At 43.6% G+C, this 16,033-nt stretch overlaps 1 protein-coding gene across 1 annotated transcript in view; it reads right to left on the bottom strand.

The window, feature by feature from the left end:
* Positions 1-2,469: 2,469 nt before the first annotated feature.
* LOC309547378 (cell cycle control protein 50B-like) overlaps positions 2,470-16,033 on the bottom strand; it is a 45,972-nt gene continuing 32,408 nt past the window's right edge. The window contains exons 4-8 of the mRNA XM_082247221.1: positions 15,149-15,256; positions 11,827-11,917; positions 5,008-5,154; positions 4,421-4,624; positions 2,470-2,981 (exon numbers count right to left, since the gene is read on the bottom strand). Of these exons, the coding sequence (XP_082103347.1) occupies positions 2,800-2,981; positions 4,421-4,624; positions 5,008-5,154; positions 11,827-11,917; positions 15,149-15,256 (732 nt within the window). The 3' untranslated portion in view covers positions 2,470-2,799. The remainder of the gene's footprint in view (positions 2,982-4,420; positions 4,625-5,007; positions 5,155-11,826; positions 11,918-15,148; positions 15,257-16,033) is intronic.

Below are 16,033 nucleotides of genomic sequence, written 5' to 3'. Positions count from 1 at the left end.
TGTTGGCCGAGAAAATGTGTGTGCAGTCTAGGCACATTCCAACCAATAAAACACCACTCTGGACAAAAGTCGGATGATCGGTCGGCCGATAATCGTTGCGTGTGTACGAGGCATAACTCACATGTTATGCTTTGTTTGAAAAAACATGCACATTTTTTTTTTTTTTTCCATACGTTGTGGTGCATTGGAAACCCATTTACAAGGATTGGACTGCCTTAACACAACACACTGCAAAGGGTCACTTTAGTGTAAATGGGTCATAAAAGATCAGAACACTGCTCTATAATCACCTATTTTGTTCATTAAACGCAATAGTCATTTTATTATTGCAAGCCCTGTATTTCTACACTATTTTCACTAACTCAATCCTGTTAGAAAAAGGTGTGAATCCTGGGGGAAAACTTTTTTAACCACCTAGGAACCGCCCATCCACAATGTACTGAGGATGGGCGGCCGCTGTAGGCAAAACAACCTATCTGTACGTCACTGCCTACTTCCAGTTTTGGGCTTGCGTATGTGCTCCCCACCCGGCCGGCTCCCACTGTGATCATACACAGCGGGGGCCTGTGAACAAGTCCCAGCCAATTATTCAGTGATCAACTGTGTAAGATTGTAGCCCAGAGCTCTGTGTTGGTAAACAACACAGTGCTCTGTACAGAGGGAGCGGTCTGTTAGTTTCTCATCTGAGCGATCTCATAGTAAAAGCAGCACATATTACACATAGGCACATATTTAACCCCTTAATTCGCCTAGATATTAACCCCTTCCCAGCCAGTGTCATTAGTACAGTGACAGTTTATAGTATTACCACTGATCATTGTATTAAAGCGGTAGTAAAATCGCACCTAGTATGCATCGCGAGGAGTCAACATATTCTGCCCTGGATCACTTTTTAGAGTGAATGAGCCCTTAAAGAACTAGAAGTGTCAATAAACTACAGTGCAGTGATTACCGCACTTGTGTTTCACTGAGAAGTTCATCACTCGCTGTGGAAGGCAGGACGTGTAGTTTATTCATTCCTTGGTTTTGGTGAATGAATGATGCAGCTGTGCAGGCAAAGCCACACACAGCAGAACAAAATTCAAATCGGACAGCTGCCACTGGAGAGAAGGGGCCCTGCATGAGGTCAAGGGTTGGGGATCGACGTGGCACAATGTTACACCCGAAATATGGCTGTAACCTAGTTTAAAATGTGGAGTTAGTCTTTAGGGCCAATTGTCACAGTAGGTGAATAGGGCAGCAAGGGAGCATATAGAAGAGTTAGGTGGTGGTGGGGCTATTACTAATTAATAAGCAGGATGACAGATTCCCATTTATGTGAACTGAAAGCAAAAAGTTTACCTGTAAAAAGCAGCAACACTGGCAGTCTCTCCCATGCCTGCCTGCATTTCACACCACAGCTCCGGGGGCACAGAGACTGCTTTGAGGATCTGATTGCAAGGACTAAGCCCCTGAGTAATGAGTTCCAGAGAACAGAGAAAGACACAGACATTTTGAGAAAAATAAAAAAAATAAAAAAAAGTTTCTTATTTTCTGTCAGTAAATTTAGAAAATAAATATTTTTTCTCCTTCACTTATGTGCGCTGATGAGGCTGCACTGATGGGCACTGATAGGCACTGATGAAGAGGTACTAATATGCCACACTGATGAAGAGGTACTAATATGCCACACTGATGGGTGGCATTGACAGGCAGCACTGATGGGCACTGACTGGTAGCACTATGGGCACGGTTTTTAAGTTTACTGTAATCAGGGCACTGATGATCACTGCCTTGATTACCTGTCCTAGACCCCCCTTTGAGGAGGAACCGCTGATCGGCTCTCCTTGCCAAACACTGACAGTGTGAGGGGAGGAGAGCCGGTAAACGGCACTTACTTAATCCTCATATACATGTGACCATCTGTGATTGGACACAGCAAATCACATGGACGTCTTGGACGACGACATAGGACAAGAGCCGCACTGCTCCGCCGTCATTAAGGGTGGTCGGGCAGCAAGTGGTTAATTACAATGCTGATGATCTCCTTTGAGCTGGATGGCTGTGCAACAAATAAATCATCCGAGACAGAATATTTAAAAAGGAACATTTTATTGTATTACACCTAAAACAAAATCAGTATGCACATTAAACAAGTTTATATTTTGTACATTCCTTTATTTGCTGCCCCCCACTTCCCATTTTAATGGTCCTAGACCAGTATTCTGAAAAAGTATATGGATTTTCACTTAGATTTTTGTTAGAACATTTTTTTAGAAAGCAATTTTAGGCACTACCTGCAATTTTTTCATATTCCTGCCATACTTTGGGGGTTGTAGCTCATATAGAAGATTGTACATGTACATATTAAACTACAGAAGAAAGAAACACATAGGATTATTTACATATGGCCAAGTAACTTTTCACAGTGACATCACATTCATTTATCTTAACAAAAGTTAAAAAGTCAGTAAGTGGAAGTACAGGGTGTGTAAAGAAATGTTAAGACAGAGCAGAAACTATTACCATTAAGAATCCAAAGGGGGGGTTCCCAGTTCTTGAAGTGGAAAACCCTATCGCTATGGTATTTTCATGTAACAAACCTACAAAGAATTGCCTTGCATCAGTAAGGTCCTGCAAATGAGGTATCAAAGGAAATTTAAATGCATTCCATTATGATTAAGTTTGAATCAGTCCTTTATGGTTTAAAGTTCATGAAATATTTATTATAGGAATGTAATGTGTGCATTTTATTTTGACATGTAAACATTAGGTACGGTAAATCTGAAAATCACTTTCAGTGGTAAGGTTTATGTTGTGTTAGATATCATCATTCTTCCCCTGATACTTTATAAACACAATGAGCATTACGATTGCAAAGAATGTACATAAGGAACCAAATACAAGATACGCTATGCCCAAAAAGGGGTTCTTCCCTCCCATCCAAGACACGGTGCTGAAGACAATTTTCTTTTTTCCTCCAAAACTTAATACTGGATAATCTGTTGAGAAATAGTTAAGGTTTCCTATTCATCAAAGTTTTATTTTTCCTAAAGAAACTGTTGGCAGTGGTTTTACTTACTTGCCCCATTTGCTGTCCAGCTACGCTGGTTGACAACTCTTCCTTTCCGAAATGCAGGAGGAGCAAGTGCATTATTTGCAGTAAGATAATTAAATTATTTTTTTTTTTTTTTTTGTAATTAGTGGCACTCTCAAAGAGTAACCTTAAAATAGTCCCGTGAAAACCCTTGACAATGTAAAGTTGACCATCTGATAAAAATAATGCATATGCATCAGTAAAATCATAATATCAAAACTATTAGATCTAGAGCTACAGGCCGCTGAAGTTGAATACAAATCTGAGCTTTTTTTTCAAATTGATTTTGAACATGCCCCTCATTCCTCCTGAGCATTCCTAATAGCCAAAAAAGCCACCCAATACATTAACCAATTACAGAGGCAAAAGGTGGAAAGATCAACTTTTACAGAATGGTCAGTATTTCCTATAATTCAGCTGCTTATACAGCAGGATCTTCTGATCATTTAGGGCCCTTTCACACGGGCGCTCCGTATGTCCGCAAATCATCCTATTTTTTTGCGGATGATTTACGGACATAATGTAAGTCAATGGCATTGCGGATGTCAGCGGAATACCATCCACTGACATCCGATTTTCTTCCTTTCAGTTCTGTTCCGTTTTTTGGAACGGAACAGAACCCTATTTTTCCTCCGTTCAAAAAACGGAAAGGAAGCAAAATCGGATGTCAGCGGTGTCATCCGCTGACATCCGCAATGCCCATAGACTTACATTATGTCCGTATATCATCCGCAAACGGATGGGATGATATGCGGACATACAGAGCGGATGACACAAGTGTCATCAGCTCCGTGAAAAAAAAAAAAGTGCCGGAGCGGATCGCAATGCGGTCTTTGTTCATTTCTCTGCTTATTACAACAATCTGTTAGGTGATTTTAAACATGCAGTAATGTACTTCACAATTTGGTCTAGTCAAAAAAAGTTTATATAACCCAAGGACCTAAAGGGGTTAAAAGCCTTTATTTTTTTTTTTTTTTTGTATTGAACAGAGTGAGGATTTTTTTTTTCTCTGACACCATGGGGGAGACTATATCTCACTTTCTGGACCTCTGAGATCATGGAAATAAAAAATGGGAGGGAGGGCTGCCCCCAAGGCAGGAGGGCAGCGACAGCAATAAAAAGCATACTCACACATTGCAACCCTTCCTGGCTCTTCTAAACATGGTTTTTGTCTGTGTCCCTTTTGGAGGATTTCCCATTACTGCCTGTTCTCAGCAATAAGCACCTAAAAGAGGCTCTATTGTAACCTTCCCCCACTCTATTAAACGTGAACCGGGCTTTAAAATTGGTAATAGAAATACAGGCACATTTTTTTTTTTTCCCCAGTTTCTGTGAAAAGGATACTGTACTGAATCACAAGTTTGTACTCTCCTGCGGGCAGACCAGATGAGAAATTTCCACTGTCAATTCTACGGTATAACTTCCGAAAAGTAGGTAATGCTGATGTTCTCATCCATACGATAAAGTCTTCATTTATGAAGCCGGTATTATACGGGTCACTTGACAAGTTGTACGCAGGCTTCGACCAATTTATAGGCGGTGCTGTTCCTGGAGGTATTTAAGAAAACACCATTTGCCAAATAAGGTTCACTTAGGTATAAAATCACTGCATCCAATTACAATAAGTTACAAATAAAATGGGTGTTGTATCTGTGTTAGTAAATGAGTTACATGCATATATTTAATTAATTACAGTATGCGAGGAGCAGAGTGAAAAATCAGATGCTTCCATAAATTACAAAGCTGATTTTATTTAAATAAGAAAACCGCATACACGATGTCCTTTTGGATTTATTCTTCATATTCCTTGCTGAGCCCATGACTACATACTTAAAAAAGTGCATACATGCTCCCAGGCTGAATATACAGTATACTGCATATATTCATTTATATTTACATATTTTAGCCATTTTTTTTTTTTTTCAAATCACCTTTAAAGATCTCAGATAAGCTTAGATTGCCATTAGTTGGATTCCGGAATTTAATGTTGTAATCTGTCCACCATGCAATCCCTTTTCCATTTAATGGAACTTCCTCATATGTTCCACTACTGTTAAAGTAATACAAGGTAATAGAATCTGAAATGCAAAAAAAAAAAAAGTTTAAAAAATTACAGCTGCTTTTGGATGAAGAAAGTTCAACTATAGAACCACTATCATTCAGCAACAGGGCCTGTTCACACTTGGACACAGTGGGCTGTGTAAGTAACAAGTTTTGCACCGTGTTTGACAGTCCATTCAATGCAATAGGCTGCAATGTGCACATACAGTGCCTTGCGAAAGTATTCGGCCCCCTTAAACTTTGCAACCTTTTGCCACATTTCAGGCTTCAAACAAAGATATAAACCTGTAATTTTTTGTGAAGAATCAACAACAAGTGGGACACAATCATGAAGTGGAACGACATTTATTGGATATTTCAAACTTTTTTAACAAATAAAAAACTGAAAAATTGGGCGTGCAAAATTATACAGCCCCCTTAAGTTAATACTTTGTAGCGCCACCTTGTGCTGCGATTACAGCTGTAAGACGCTTGGGGTACGTCTCTATCATTTGACAGTGGGGATGGGGTGTTCAGGGTGATGAGCTGTGTTGCTTTTACGCCAAACATAACATTTTGCATTGTTGCCAAAAAAAAATGGATTTTTGTAAAATCTTACCGTAAAATCCTTTTCTCTTAAGCTCATTGACAGACGCAGTCCTCTTGATTAATAACACATTGGGTTATACTGCCCTCTACAGGAGTAGGACACTAGACGGAAGGAAAACATTCTGGCCACACCTTAGGGGCAGTCCCAGAGGGTATATCCTCTCTCTCTCTGCTACAGGAAGTCAGTTATGTCACAAAGCAGTGTCAGAGAATTTAACCAAACCCCACTCAAAAAAACCGAGGGGCGGGTACTGCGTCTGTCAATGAGCTTAAGAGAAAAAGGATTTTACGGTAAGATTTTACAAAAATCCATTTTTCTCTGTCGCTCATTGACAGACGCAATCCTCTTGATTAATAACACATTGGGACGTCCCAAAGCAGTGCCACAAATGAGGAGTGGGATAACCGAAAAATTCAAATCTAGAAGGCCCAACCGGTGCCGACTAGAAGTCTTAAAGGCTCATTTAAATCAAATGATGAGACTCAACTGAAAATCCAACGGAAAAAAACCCTCGAGGTAGACCACCGGTCTCCTCAAATTGCGGCCTGCAGAACCTTGCGGCCAAAAGAGTCATCCGACGATGCCATCACATCAACTTTATAAAATTTTGTAAAGGTATGAACCGACGACCAGGTAGCCGCCTTGCATACCTGGACCACTGACGCCTGATGGCGGAAGGGCCAGGAAGCACTAAGCGCCCGAGTGGAGTGCGCCTTGACAGGGAACGGAGGATCCCGACCCTTAATAGAATAAGCCTGCACCGTCTGTCTGATCCATTTGGAGATAGTCGCGGCAGAAGCAGGCAACCCCTTTTTGGGGCCATCCGTGATCACAAAAAGTGAATCCTTTTTACGAAACGGGTCCGTAGTCTTCAGGTATACCCTGATTGCCCGAACCACATCCAAGGAATGTAACGCACACTCCCGAGGATGACTGGGCTTAGGACACACGGAAGGCAATACAATGTCTTCATTCAGATGAAACTCTGAAACCACTTTAGGAAGGAAGGATGGATTCGGACGAAGAACCACCTTATCCCTATGAACCACCAGATATGGGGAACGACAAGATAATGCGGCCAGTTCTGACACCCTGCGTGCAGAAGTGATAGCCACCAAGAAGGCCACCTTCTGGGATAATGTAAGCAAGGGAATCTCCCTAAAATCTTCAAAGGGAGGTTTCTGAAGAACCGACAACACTAAATTAAGATCCCAGGGCAGTAAGGGTGCGCGCACTGGCGGAGCCAGGTGTCGCACCCCCTGGATGAAATTCCGCACCAAGGAATGAGTAGCCAAAGGTTTCTGAAAGAAGATTGCTAACGCTGAAACCTGACCCTTGATAGTGCTCAAGAACAGCTTCTGCTCAACCCCCTGTTGCAGAAAGGCCAAGATTTGGGCCACCGAATAGGTACGTGGGGGAAATCCAAGCGATTCACACCACGCAATATAAGACCTCCATGTGCGATAATAGACTTTGCTGGAAGTCGCCTTCCTTGCTTTGATTAGAGTAGGAATAACTGAAGCTGACAAACCCTTGTCCTTCAGTACCTGAGTCTCAATGGCCAGGCCGTTGAAGCCAGCAATTGTAAAGCAAGATGGAAGACCGGTCCGTGAGACAGCAGATCCTCCTTGAGAGGAAGTCTCCAAGGAGCGTCCGCGACTAGCCTCACCAAGTCGTTTTCCCAGGCTCGACAAGGTCCGTCCGGAGTTCCCAGGATAACTGGAATTCCCTCCACCTCTATTCTGCGAGGAAGTTCCCGCAGTAACCTGAGAGGATGGAAGGCATACCGTAGCTGATACTGCCCCCACGGGACGATCATCGCGCTTTTTGCGTCCACTAGAGGATCGCGGGCGCGTGCTACCAACCTCAGCACCTTCCTGTTGAGCCGAGATGCCAACAGATCCACACCCGGGGTGCCCCAATGAAGGCACCGCTGGTGAAATACCTCTGGATGAAGGGACCATTCCCCTTGATCCAGAGTCTGACGGCTGAGATAGTCTGCCTGCCAATCCCCTAGGTGATTGACCTAAGCCACAGCCGTGGCCAACTGGATCCGAACCGGGCTGCCCTGGAGCTGCTCGGTCCAGTAAATCAGACAAAGTCTGATCATTCTCAGTTCCCACACATTTATCGGAAACCTGGATCCTATCGGAAGGAGTAACTTCCCCTGGGTGAGCATTGGGGACCGAAGCCTCCAGACCAGAGACTCCCTGGTCCGTTCGCTCAACCGGATCCGATTGTCCAGGGAATCGGGATTCCGATTCCATTAGAAAAGAATCTCCTTTAGAAGAATTCTCCTGGAGGGAACTGGAAATGACCTTTGAAAAAAGTGAAGAAAACGTTCTGCTCAAGGAACGGGAACTACCGCTCCCTGTAGCATATGAATGTTGGAAGGGAAGAATCGCACCGGTAGAAGTGATCGAAACTCGATCCTGTATCCTGACCGCACGGCCTCCTGAACCCCTTCGTCTGGGCTTCAGTAAGGTCATGGATCTGGAAACCGGTGAAGACGTCCCCCCACCCCAGAGATGGGTGGGGGCGCACCTTCAGGCTGTATTGGTTTTATCTTCAGGTTTGGCTGAGCCGGACTTTTGTTTACCCGACCAGCGTCCTTTGAAACCCCCTGAAGGAGTTTTGCCCTTCTCGCTCGCCCCAGCGGAGCGAACAAACCTTTTATGAGCGGTAAAGGAAGGTCCTCGCCTGCTGCAAGGTCCTTTGCCCTTAGCAGTCTGTGGCAAAAAAGTGCTCTTGCCCCCAGTGACATCCTTTATAATCTCATCTAAGGTGGCCCCAAACAGGCGATCCTCCTGAAAAGGGAGATTAGTCAAAGTTTTCTTGGAACCTAGATCCGCCGACCAGCACTTTAACCACAATACACGTCTGAGGACCACTGCTGACATAGATGCATGCCCTAACAGGGGAGTGGCATCCAGGGCGGCGTCACAGATGAACTGTAGTCCTTGTATAATTTGCTCCATCAAATCAGATGCTGCCGGGGGGATACTTCTCCCCTTTAAGTCACGGCGTAACAATTTGGCCCATTCTGTTAATGTTTGCGAAACTAAACCAATGGCAACCACTGGCCTAAAGGTTGACCCTATCAGGGAAAAAATGGTGCGGGACTCCGCTTCTACCTTTCGATCCACCGGATCCTTAAAGGACGGAGCATCCTCCAACGGGATAACAGAAGTTTTATTTAGTCTGGAAATCGGTGGGTCCACCACTGGTGGTACCGTCCATTTCTTAATGAGGGATTCCTCAAACGGATAGCGCCTAGCAATGCGTCTGGAAACAGCCAGAGGTCGTTTCGGATGATCCCATTCCTCTTTAATCTTATTGCCAAAACATTTGGGTAAAGGAAAAACCTTCGCCATTTTGGCACGTTTACTAGTACCGAAAGGAATTTCCATCTCGGTTACCTCTGCCGGTATAACCTCAAGCCTTAAGGTTTCCCGGACAGACACAACTAGTGCGTCCACCAACGTTTCTTCTTGTGCTATGGCGGAGGCAGGAACGTCCTCCTCACTGTCTGAGGAGACATTACCTGAGACCGCAGCCCCAGAAGAGGGACCTGCAGCTGCAGTGACCGGCTCAGAATCCGAATCTGAAGTATCAGATGAAATAGGGGTAGGCGGGGGTCGCTTTCTTGACCCCCGTCCCTGACAGGCCACCTCCAACCGGGATACCAAAGACTCCAAAACTGTTGATAATGCATCAATTACAAGTGGGGTACTGGAGGGTCCTGCGGCCACCTCGAGGGGATCAGGTGGGGATACATGTGTGGCAGGGTCCATGATTATACAAGACACTTGCCAGCGACAAAAAAATTGCCAAGTAAAAAAAACTTTTTTTTTTTTTTTCTTTGTAATCCCCCAGCGCAACAGTGCCCCTCAGTGTTACCTGCTTCTTTGGACCCCACAGAGAGAGAGAGAGACCCCAAGGCTCACCACCTGATGCACAGAAGTTTTCTATCAACCTGCCTCAGCGCTGTCCTGTTACAGACAGGAAGTCTTTGGCCCTTCTTCCCGGGTAAAGGAGGCGGCTCCGCCCCTTTACACGCCTTCCGGCGCCTCCCCTGTCTCTCCACGAGGTGGCTGGTCATCTCCAAAATGGCAGCCCCCATGCTGGAGACACGAGGCTACGCCAAGATGGCGGCCCCGCGCGAAAATGGCGGCGGCCTGTGGAAGATTGCTGCGGCCTATGAACGAGCTATCGGCCTATGCGGCCTGCGGGAGCCTGTGGGAGGATGGCACGGGAGGATGGCGGCCTGCGGGAGGATGGCAGCCTGCGGATGGCGGTAGTCCAGGCACAGGCATCGGCCTGTCTTGCAATCTTATCAGGTAGGATGCTCTTTGTATATGGCCATCATCACAGTATTGCCACTGACCTTAGTCATAGTCCCTTAACAGTGCCCACTATACAGTGACTTTAGATAGTCAGCTCCCAAACCAAGCCTCCTGGTCTTTTATTCACACAATCACACTCAATTGGGGGATCTGTGACCTGTTATAGGATAGAGGGGAGACACAGGATCCTGAGCGTCCGACCATCCCAGGGAGGGGCCCGCGTTCACCAACAAACCCGTCAGGGGGAACATTCTACTCACCATACCGGAACCAGGCGGGCGCCAACTCTTGACAGAACCCCTCTCCACCGAAGTGGGGGGGCTGTCGACCAATATGGATGCCGTGACTCAGTTTCCAACTGGTCGTTGGCGTCCAGGCGAGACGTTTAACTCGCAGGGTCAGTCCCCGTCCAGTGGGACTAGGTTGCGGCCGACCCAGCGCGGAGCTAGGGCCTGCACGCGCTCGCAGGCTGACTGGGGTGACCACTGGATCTCAACATCCAGCCCGTCGCCCAGTTCAGCGTACTTGCTTGAAGATCTCACAGGAACAACTGGAGAAAAAAAAAAAGTTGTCTATTAAAAAAGTCTTTCTAAAAAAAAAAAAAATATCTTGCCAGGACCAAGGATCCCAGCAAGGAACTTCGGTCCTTACTCCTAACTAGACAGAAAAAACTGATTTCCTGTAGCAGAGAGAGAGAGAGAGAGAGAGAGAGAGGATATACCCTCTGGGACTGCCCCTAAGGTATGGCCAGAACGTTTTCCTTCCGTCTAGTGTCCTACTCCTGTAGAGGGCAGTATAACCCAATATGTTATTAATCAAGAGGACTGCGTCTGTCAATGAGCGACAGAGAAAGTTCGATTTTGGTTTCATCGGACCAGAGCACCTTCTTCCACATGTTTGGTGTGTCTCCCAGGTGGCTTGTGGCAAACTTTAAACAACACTTTTTATGGATATCTTTAAAAAATGGCTTTCTTCTTGCCACTCTTCCATAAAGGCCAGATTTGTGCAGTATACGACTGATTGTTGTCCTATGGACAGAGTCTCCCACCTCAGCTGTAGATCTCTGCAGTTCATCCAGAGTGATCATGGGCCTCTTGGCTCAATCTCTGATCAGTCTTCTCCTTGTAGGAGCTGAAAGTTTAGAGGGACGGCCAGGTATTCGTAGATTTGCGGTGGTCTGATACTCCTTCCATTTCAATATTATCGCTTGCACAGTGCTCCTTGGGATGTTTAAAGCTTGGCAAATATTTTTGTATCCAAATCCGGCTTTAGACTTCTCCACAACAGTATCTTGGACCTGCCTGGTGTGTTCCTTGTTCTTCATGATGCTCTCTGAACATCCGCTTTACACGGACCTCTGAGACTATCACAGTGCAGGTGCATTTATACGGAGACTTGATTACACACAGGTAGATTCTATTAATCATCATTAGTCATTTAGGTCAACATTGGATCATTCAGAGATCCTCACTGAACTTCTGGAGAGAGTTTGCTGCACTGAAAGTAAAAGGGGCTGAATAATTTTGCACGCCCAATTTTTCAGTTTTTTATTTGTTAACAAAGTTTGAAATATCCAATAAATTTCGTTCCACTTCATGATTGTGTCTCGCTTGTTGATTCTTCACAAAAAATTACAGTTTTAGATCTTTAGGTTTGAAGCCTGAAATGTGGCAAAAGGTCGCAAAGTTCAAGGGGGCTGAATACTTTCGCAAGGCACTGTATAAGCAGCCTTACCTGTATTGCAGAATTCTTACCATTAAACATGCTGTTAGCAATAGCACCACATGGAGCAATTGGTATTTGCTCAGAATTCACTCTATATGGGAAACAGTCATTTGATGGTTTCTAAAATTAAAAAAAAAAATCAAATTACTTTTCACACGACTAAAATCAGTAAATAAAACATGGAATCATACTAAAGTAAAAATTACATTATACAAAAATTGGATTTTTTTGTCTTACCGCAACAACCATTTCTCTAATGTTCATTGATGGAAACAGCTCTTAATCTTCTTGACCGTAGGGTTATACTGCCCCCTACAGGAGTAGGACACTAGGCAGTCCCTGGGTGTATACTCCCACTTCCTGCTATAGGTATTCAGAAGGAGTGTCAGAAGGAAAAAAACCCAACTCCATAGAGAGGCGGGTGCTGTGTCCATCAATGAACATCAGAGAAATGGATTTTGCGGTAAGACAAAAATACCATTTTTCTTTTTCGTTCATTGGCGGACACAGCTCTTTATGTTCTTGACCGTAGGGACGTCCCAAAGCAGTGTCAAACATGAGGGGTGGGAACAGCAGAAAAAATAAACTTCCTCAAGGCTAAACATAGCCAGCCAGGTAACTTGGGAGCTCAAAAAAACACCCTCAAAAGGAGGCCAAGTCCTCTAAACAGCAGCCTGCAAAACTTATGCGGCCAAAAGAAGCCTCCACTTTATAAAACTTTGTGAATGTGTGTACAGACGACCAGGTAGCCACCTGCAAACCTGCATCACTGACGCCGGATGATGAAAGGCCCAGGAGGCACTAAGCGTCTGAGTAGAGTGCGCCTTGACAGGGAAAAAGGAGGAACCTGACCCTTAATAGAATAAGTGAGAAACCACAGTCTGTCTGATCATCTGGAAATGGTTGCAGCAGAAGCAGCCAGCCCCTTGTGAGGTCCATCCGTGAGGACAAATAGTGAGTCCGACTTCCTAAAAGACTCCATAGCTGCCAGATACACCCTTATTGCCCGAACCACATCCAGGGAGTGCAAAGCAACTTCCTTAAGCCTTGATTGTCGGCTTGTTAGTATGATGCTTCCGACAACCGACTGGGACTTTTCGGCCGAACAAAATCTGGTGTGCATGCTATAAAATTTTTGTTGGCCGTCACCAGAACGGCTGATTGTTCTCAAGTCAGTACAGATTTCGGCAGACAAAAATGTGATGAGCAAGACTGGGCATGCTCAGGGAAGAAAAAAACACACAAAAAGTAAACCAGAACATGACATCACTTCTGCAGTTGGTTGTTGTTGGCCGACAAAATTCGTGTGCAGTCTAGAGCACATTTCAATGTAAAATGGTGGGTTTTTCTGCGCTAATCAAAAAATTAAAATAATTAATATACAAAACTATTTATAAAGTAAAGCTGCTGCACAAAGGAATCATAGAAAAAACCCAAATGAATTAAAATCGAAAATGTGCTGCGCTACAGTACAGTGAAATGTGAATTCACCAGAAGAACAACTATAATAATAAAACTTGTGTTTGTAAAGGACAAAAACCTGAAAATTAATCAGTGTATTATTTTTTTTTTTAAAATAAAAAAATCAATGGTGCAAAAATAATCAATAATCACGTGTATCATAATAAACCATGCAGTGCAAAATAAAAAAAGATAAAGAGACAAGAGGATGATATTTTAAATCCCAGTTAGATCCCAATAAAGTCCATGTATTGGAGCACAGAGGAAATTTCAAGATCAGCCACAAAGTCCCAGGAAGTGCATCCACACAACTCCTTATGAAGATAGGGAAGACACCGGTGTACAAATCACCCAAAGAAATCAAATGGCTGCTTACCAGAGAGAGTTGGTCTCTCAAACTAATGAGTGGACCAAAAACAGCTTATGTGTATAACCAAAGATGGCCACAGGATGTCTCCTTACAGACTCAATAGCGATATTTATTTTTGGCCACTTGCTTCCATAAAACTGCTCTGTGGATCTGTGTGTCTATTCAGTTCTCAGTTCTCTAGCCCTCTCATTCCACTACAGAGCAAGAGAACTGAATAGACACACAGATCCACAGAGCAGTTTTATGGAAGCAAGTGGCCAAAAATAGAGATCGCTATTGAGTCTGTAAGGAGACATCCTGTGGCCATCTTTGGTATTACACATAAGCTGTTTTTGGTCCACTCATTAGTTTGAGAGACCAACTCTCTCTGGTAAGCAGCCATTTGATTTCTTTGGGTGATTTGTACACCGGTGTCTTCCCTATCTTCATAAGGAGTTGTGTGAATGCACTTCCTGGGACTTTGTGGCTGATCTTCTTGAAATTTCCTCTGTGCTCCAATACATGGACTTTATTGGGATCTAACTGGGATTTAAAATATCTTCTTGTCTCTTTATCTTTTGTATTTTGCACTGCATGGTTTATGATACACGTGATTGATTATTTTTGCACAATTGATTTTTTTATTTTTAAAAAAAATAATAAACTGATTAATTTCAGGTTTTAGGTTTTTGTCCTTTACAAACACAAGTTTTATTATTATAGTTGTTCTTCTGGGGAATTCACATTTCACTGTACTGTAGCGCAGCACATTTTTGATTTTAATTTATTAGAGCACATTTCAACCAACACAACAACACTGGACAAAAGACGGCCGATCGGTCGGTCAACAATCGGTGCGTGTGTACGAGGCTTTAGGCTGCTTAGGCTTGGGACACAGGGAGGGCAACACAAGGTCTTCATTCAGATGAAAGTCAGAGATGACCATCGGAAGGAACGATAGACATTGGACGCAGAACCACCTTATCCCTGTGAACCACATATATCTGTTCTTTGCATCAAGGGTAATTCCCATTAGGTATTCTATAGCATTTTTTAAATAAAATCTTTAACAGCAGCACAAATAATTTTACATAACATATTGTCACATAATAAATGCATGTCTGTACTTTGAGACTCTCTCCAGGAACTCCTGGGATATGGACACAGCCTGCAGATTTTGAGGTTCTCACTCTCTACCTTTTGATCTCTCCCAAAATATATATGATTGTTTGCAGTAACAATTTAAACCAGTAAAAATATTACAAAGTTTGTGTTTGAAAATAAAAAGTCTGTAACTGACATTTCGCCTTGTTCATTTTTAAGAGTGTTAAAACCTGTTTGAGTAGAGAAAAATGAAAACACACACGAAAAAGGGAGGAGGTCCTTCCTAATTATTTCAGAAACTTTGCAAAGAGGTAATACCCAGGAATACTCCTTAGTAATATGGAATAATGATAATGATAATGCCAGCATAAACTGTAATTAGTAGAAATAAGTTTACAGTGGTACCAGTAATGACAGCATTAGCCTAGAGTGCTTACCTTTAGATTATCAAGGAATCCACTTAACTGTGTATCATCTCTAGATATCATGTAGCGGTAGTGATTCTGAAAGTAATTTGATAGCTCATAGTACATAAAGACTGGACCCTATTTGAAAATGAAATAAGGATAGAATAAGATGATGATTGATTCCCAAATCTTTTAAACCTGCTTAACTCTTCAATAAGGTACACTACATAAAATCAAAGTGCAGCAATATAAACAAATGATATAGTGCACATTTAAAAGTCCATAGAAGTAAAATCCTATCGAAGAGATGAAAAGATCCCACACGTCCTTTACGCGGAACTCCACAAACCCTCGTCCACCGTTATAGCCTACTCTGTTAAAACTAATTGGGTGACGGATGTGGGAGACCTAGACGACGAGGACTGGGATGACGCCCTCGAGACGTGTCGAAGGTATCCCCCAAACTGTCTGACCGACTTACCCAGCTGTTTATCTTGCACCGAACTTATCTCACTCCCCTCGGCCTGTCGCGATATCAACCCAAGGCAACCCCGAACTGCCCGATGTGCCATGTGACCGTGGACACTTTCTTTCACTTGCTCTGGAGCTGCCCATTGATTCAGGGTTATTGGAAACAAATTATAGCCTTCCTACATGGCAAAATGGGATCCCCGGTACAGCTAGACCCCAAACAGTGCATATTGGGTATATACCCAGATGAAGACAGATAAATCCCTTACCACTTTTCTGCAAATTACGCTGTTCTTATCTAGGAAATTGATCGCCAGACAGTGGATGCGGGAGCGCCCCCCTGCGTTCGATGCATGGCTGCCGGAGGTAAACAGTGTTCTTCTATACCATAAGCTTATGTACAAACACAGAGGCAACCCGGCCAAGTTCAATAAGATCTGGGAT

Source organism: Pelophylax lessonae (assembly GCF_965119305.1).
Source record: "Pelophylax lessonae genome assembly, chromosome: 2".
Taxonomy (NCBI): Eukaryota; Metazoa; Chordata; class Amphibia; order Anura; family Ranidae; genus Pelophylax; species Pelophylax lessonae.
The sequence above is the reverse complement of the archived record's forward strand: the minus strand, read 5'-3'. Positions and strand labels throughout refer to the sequence as shown.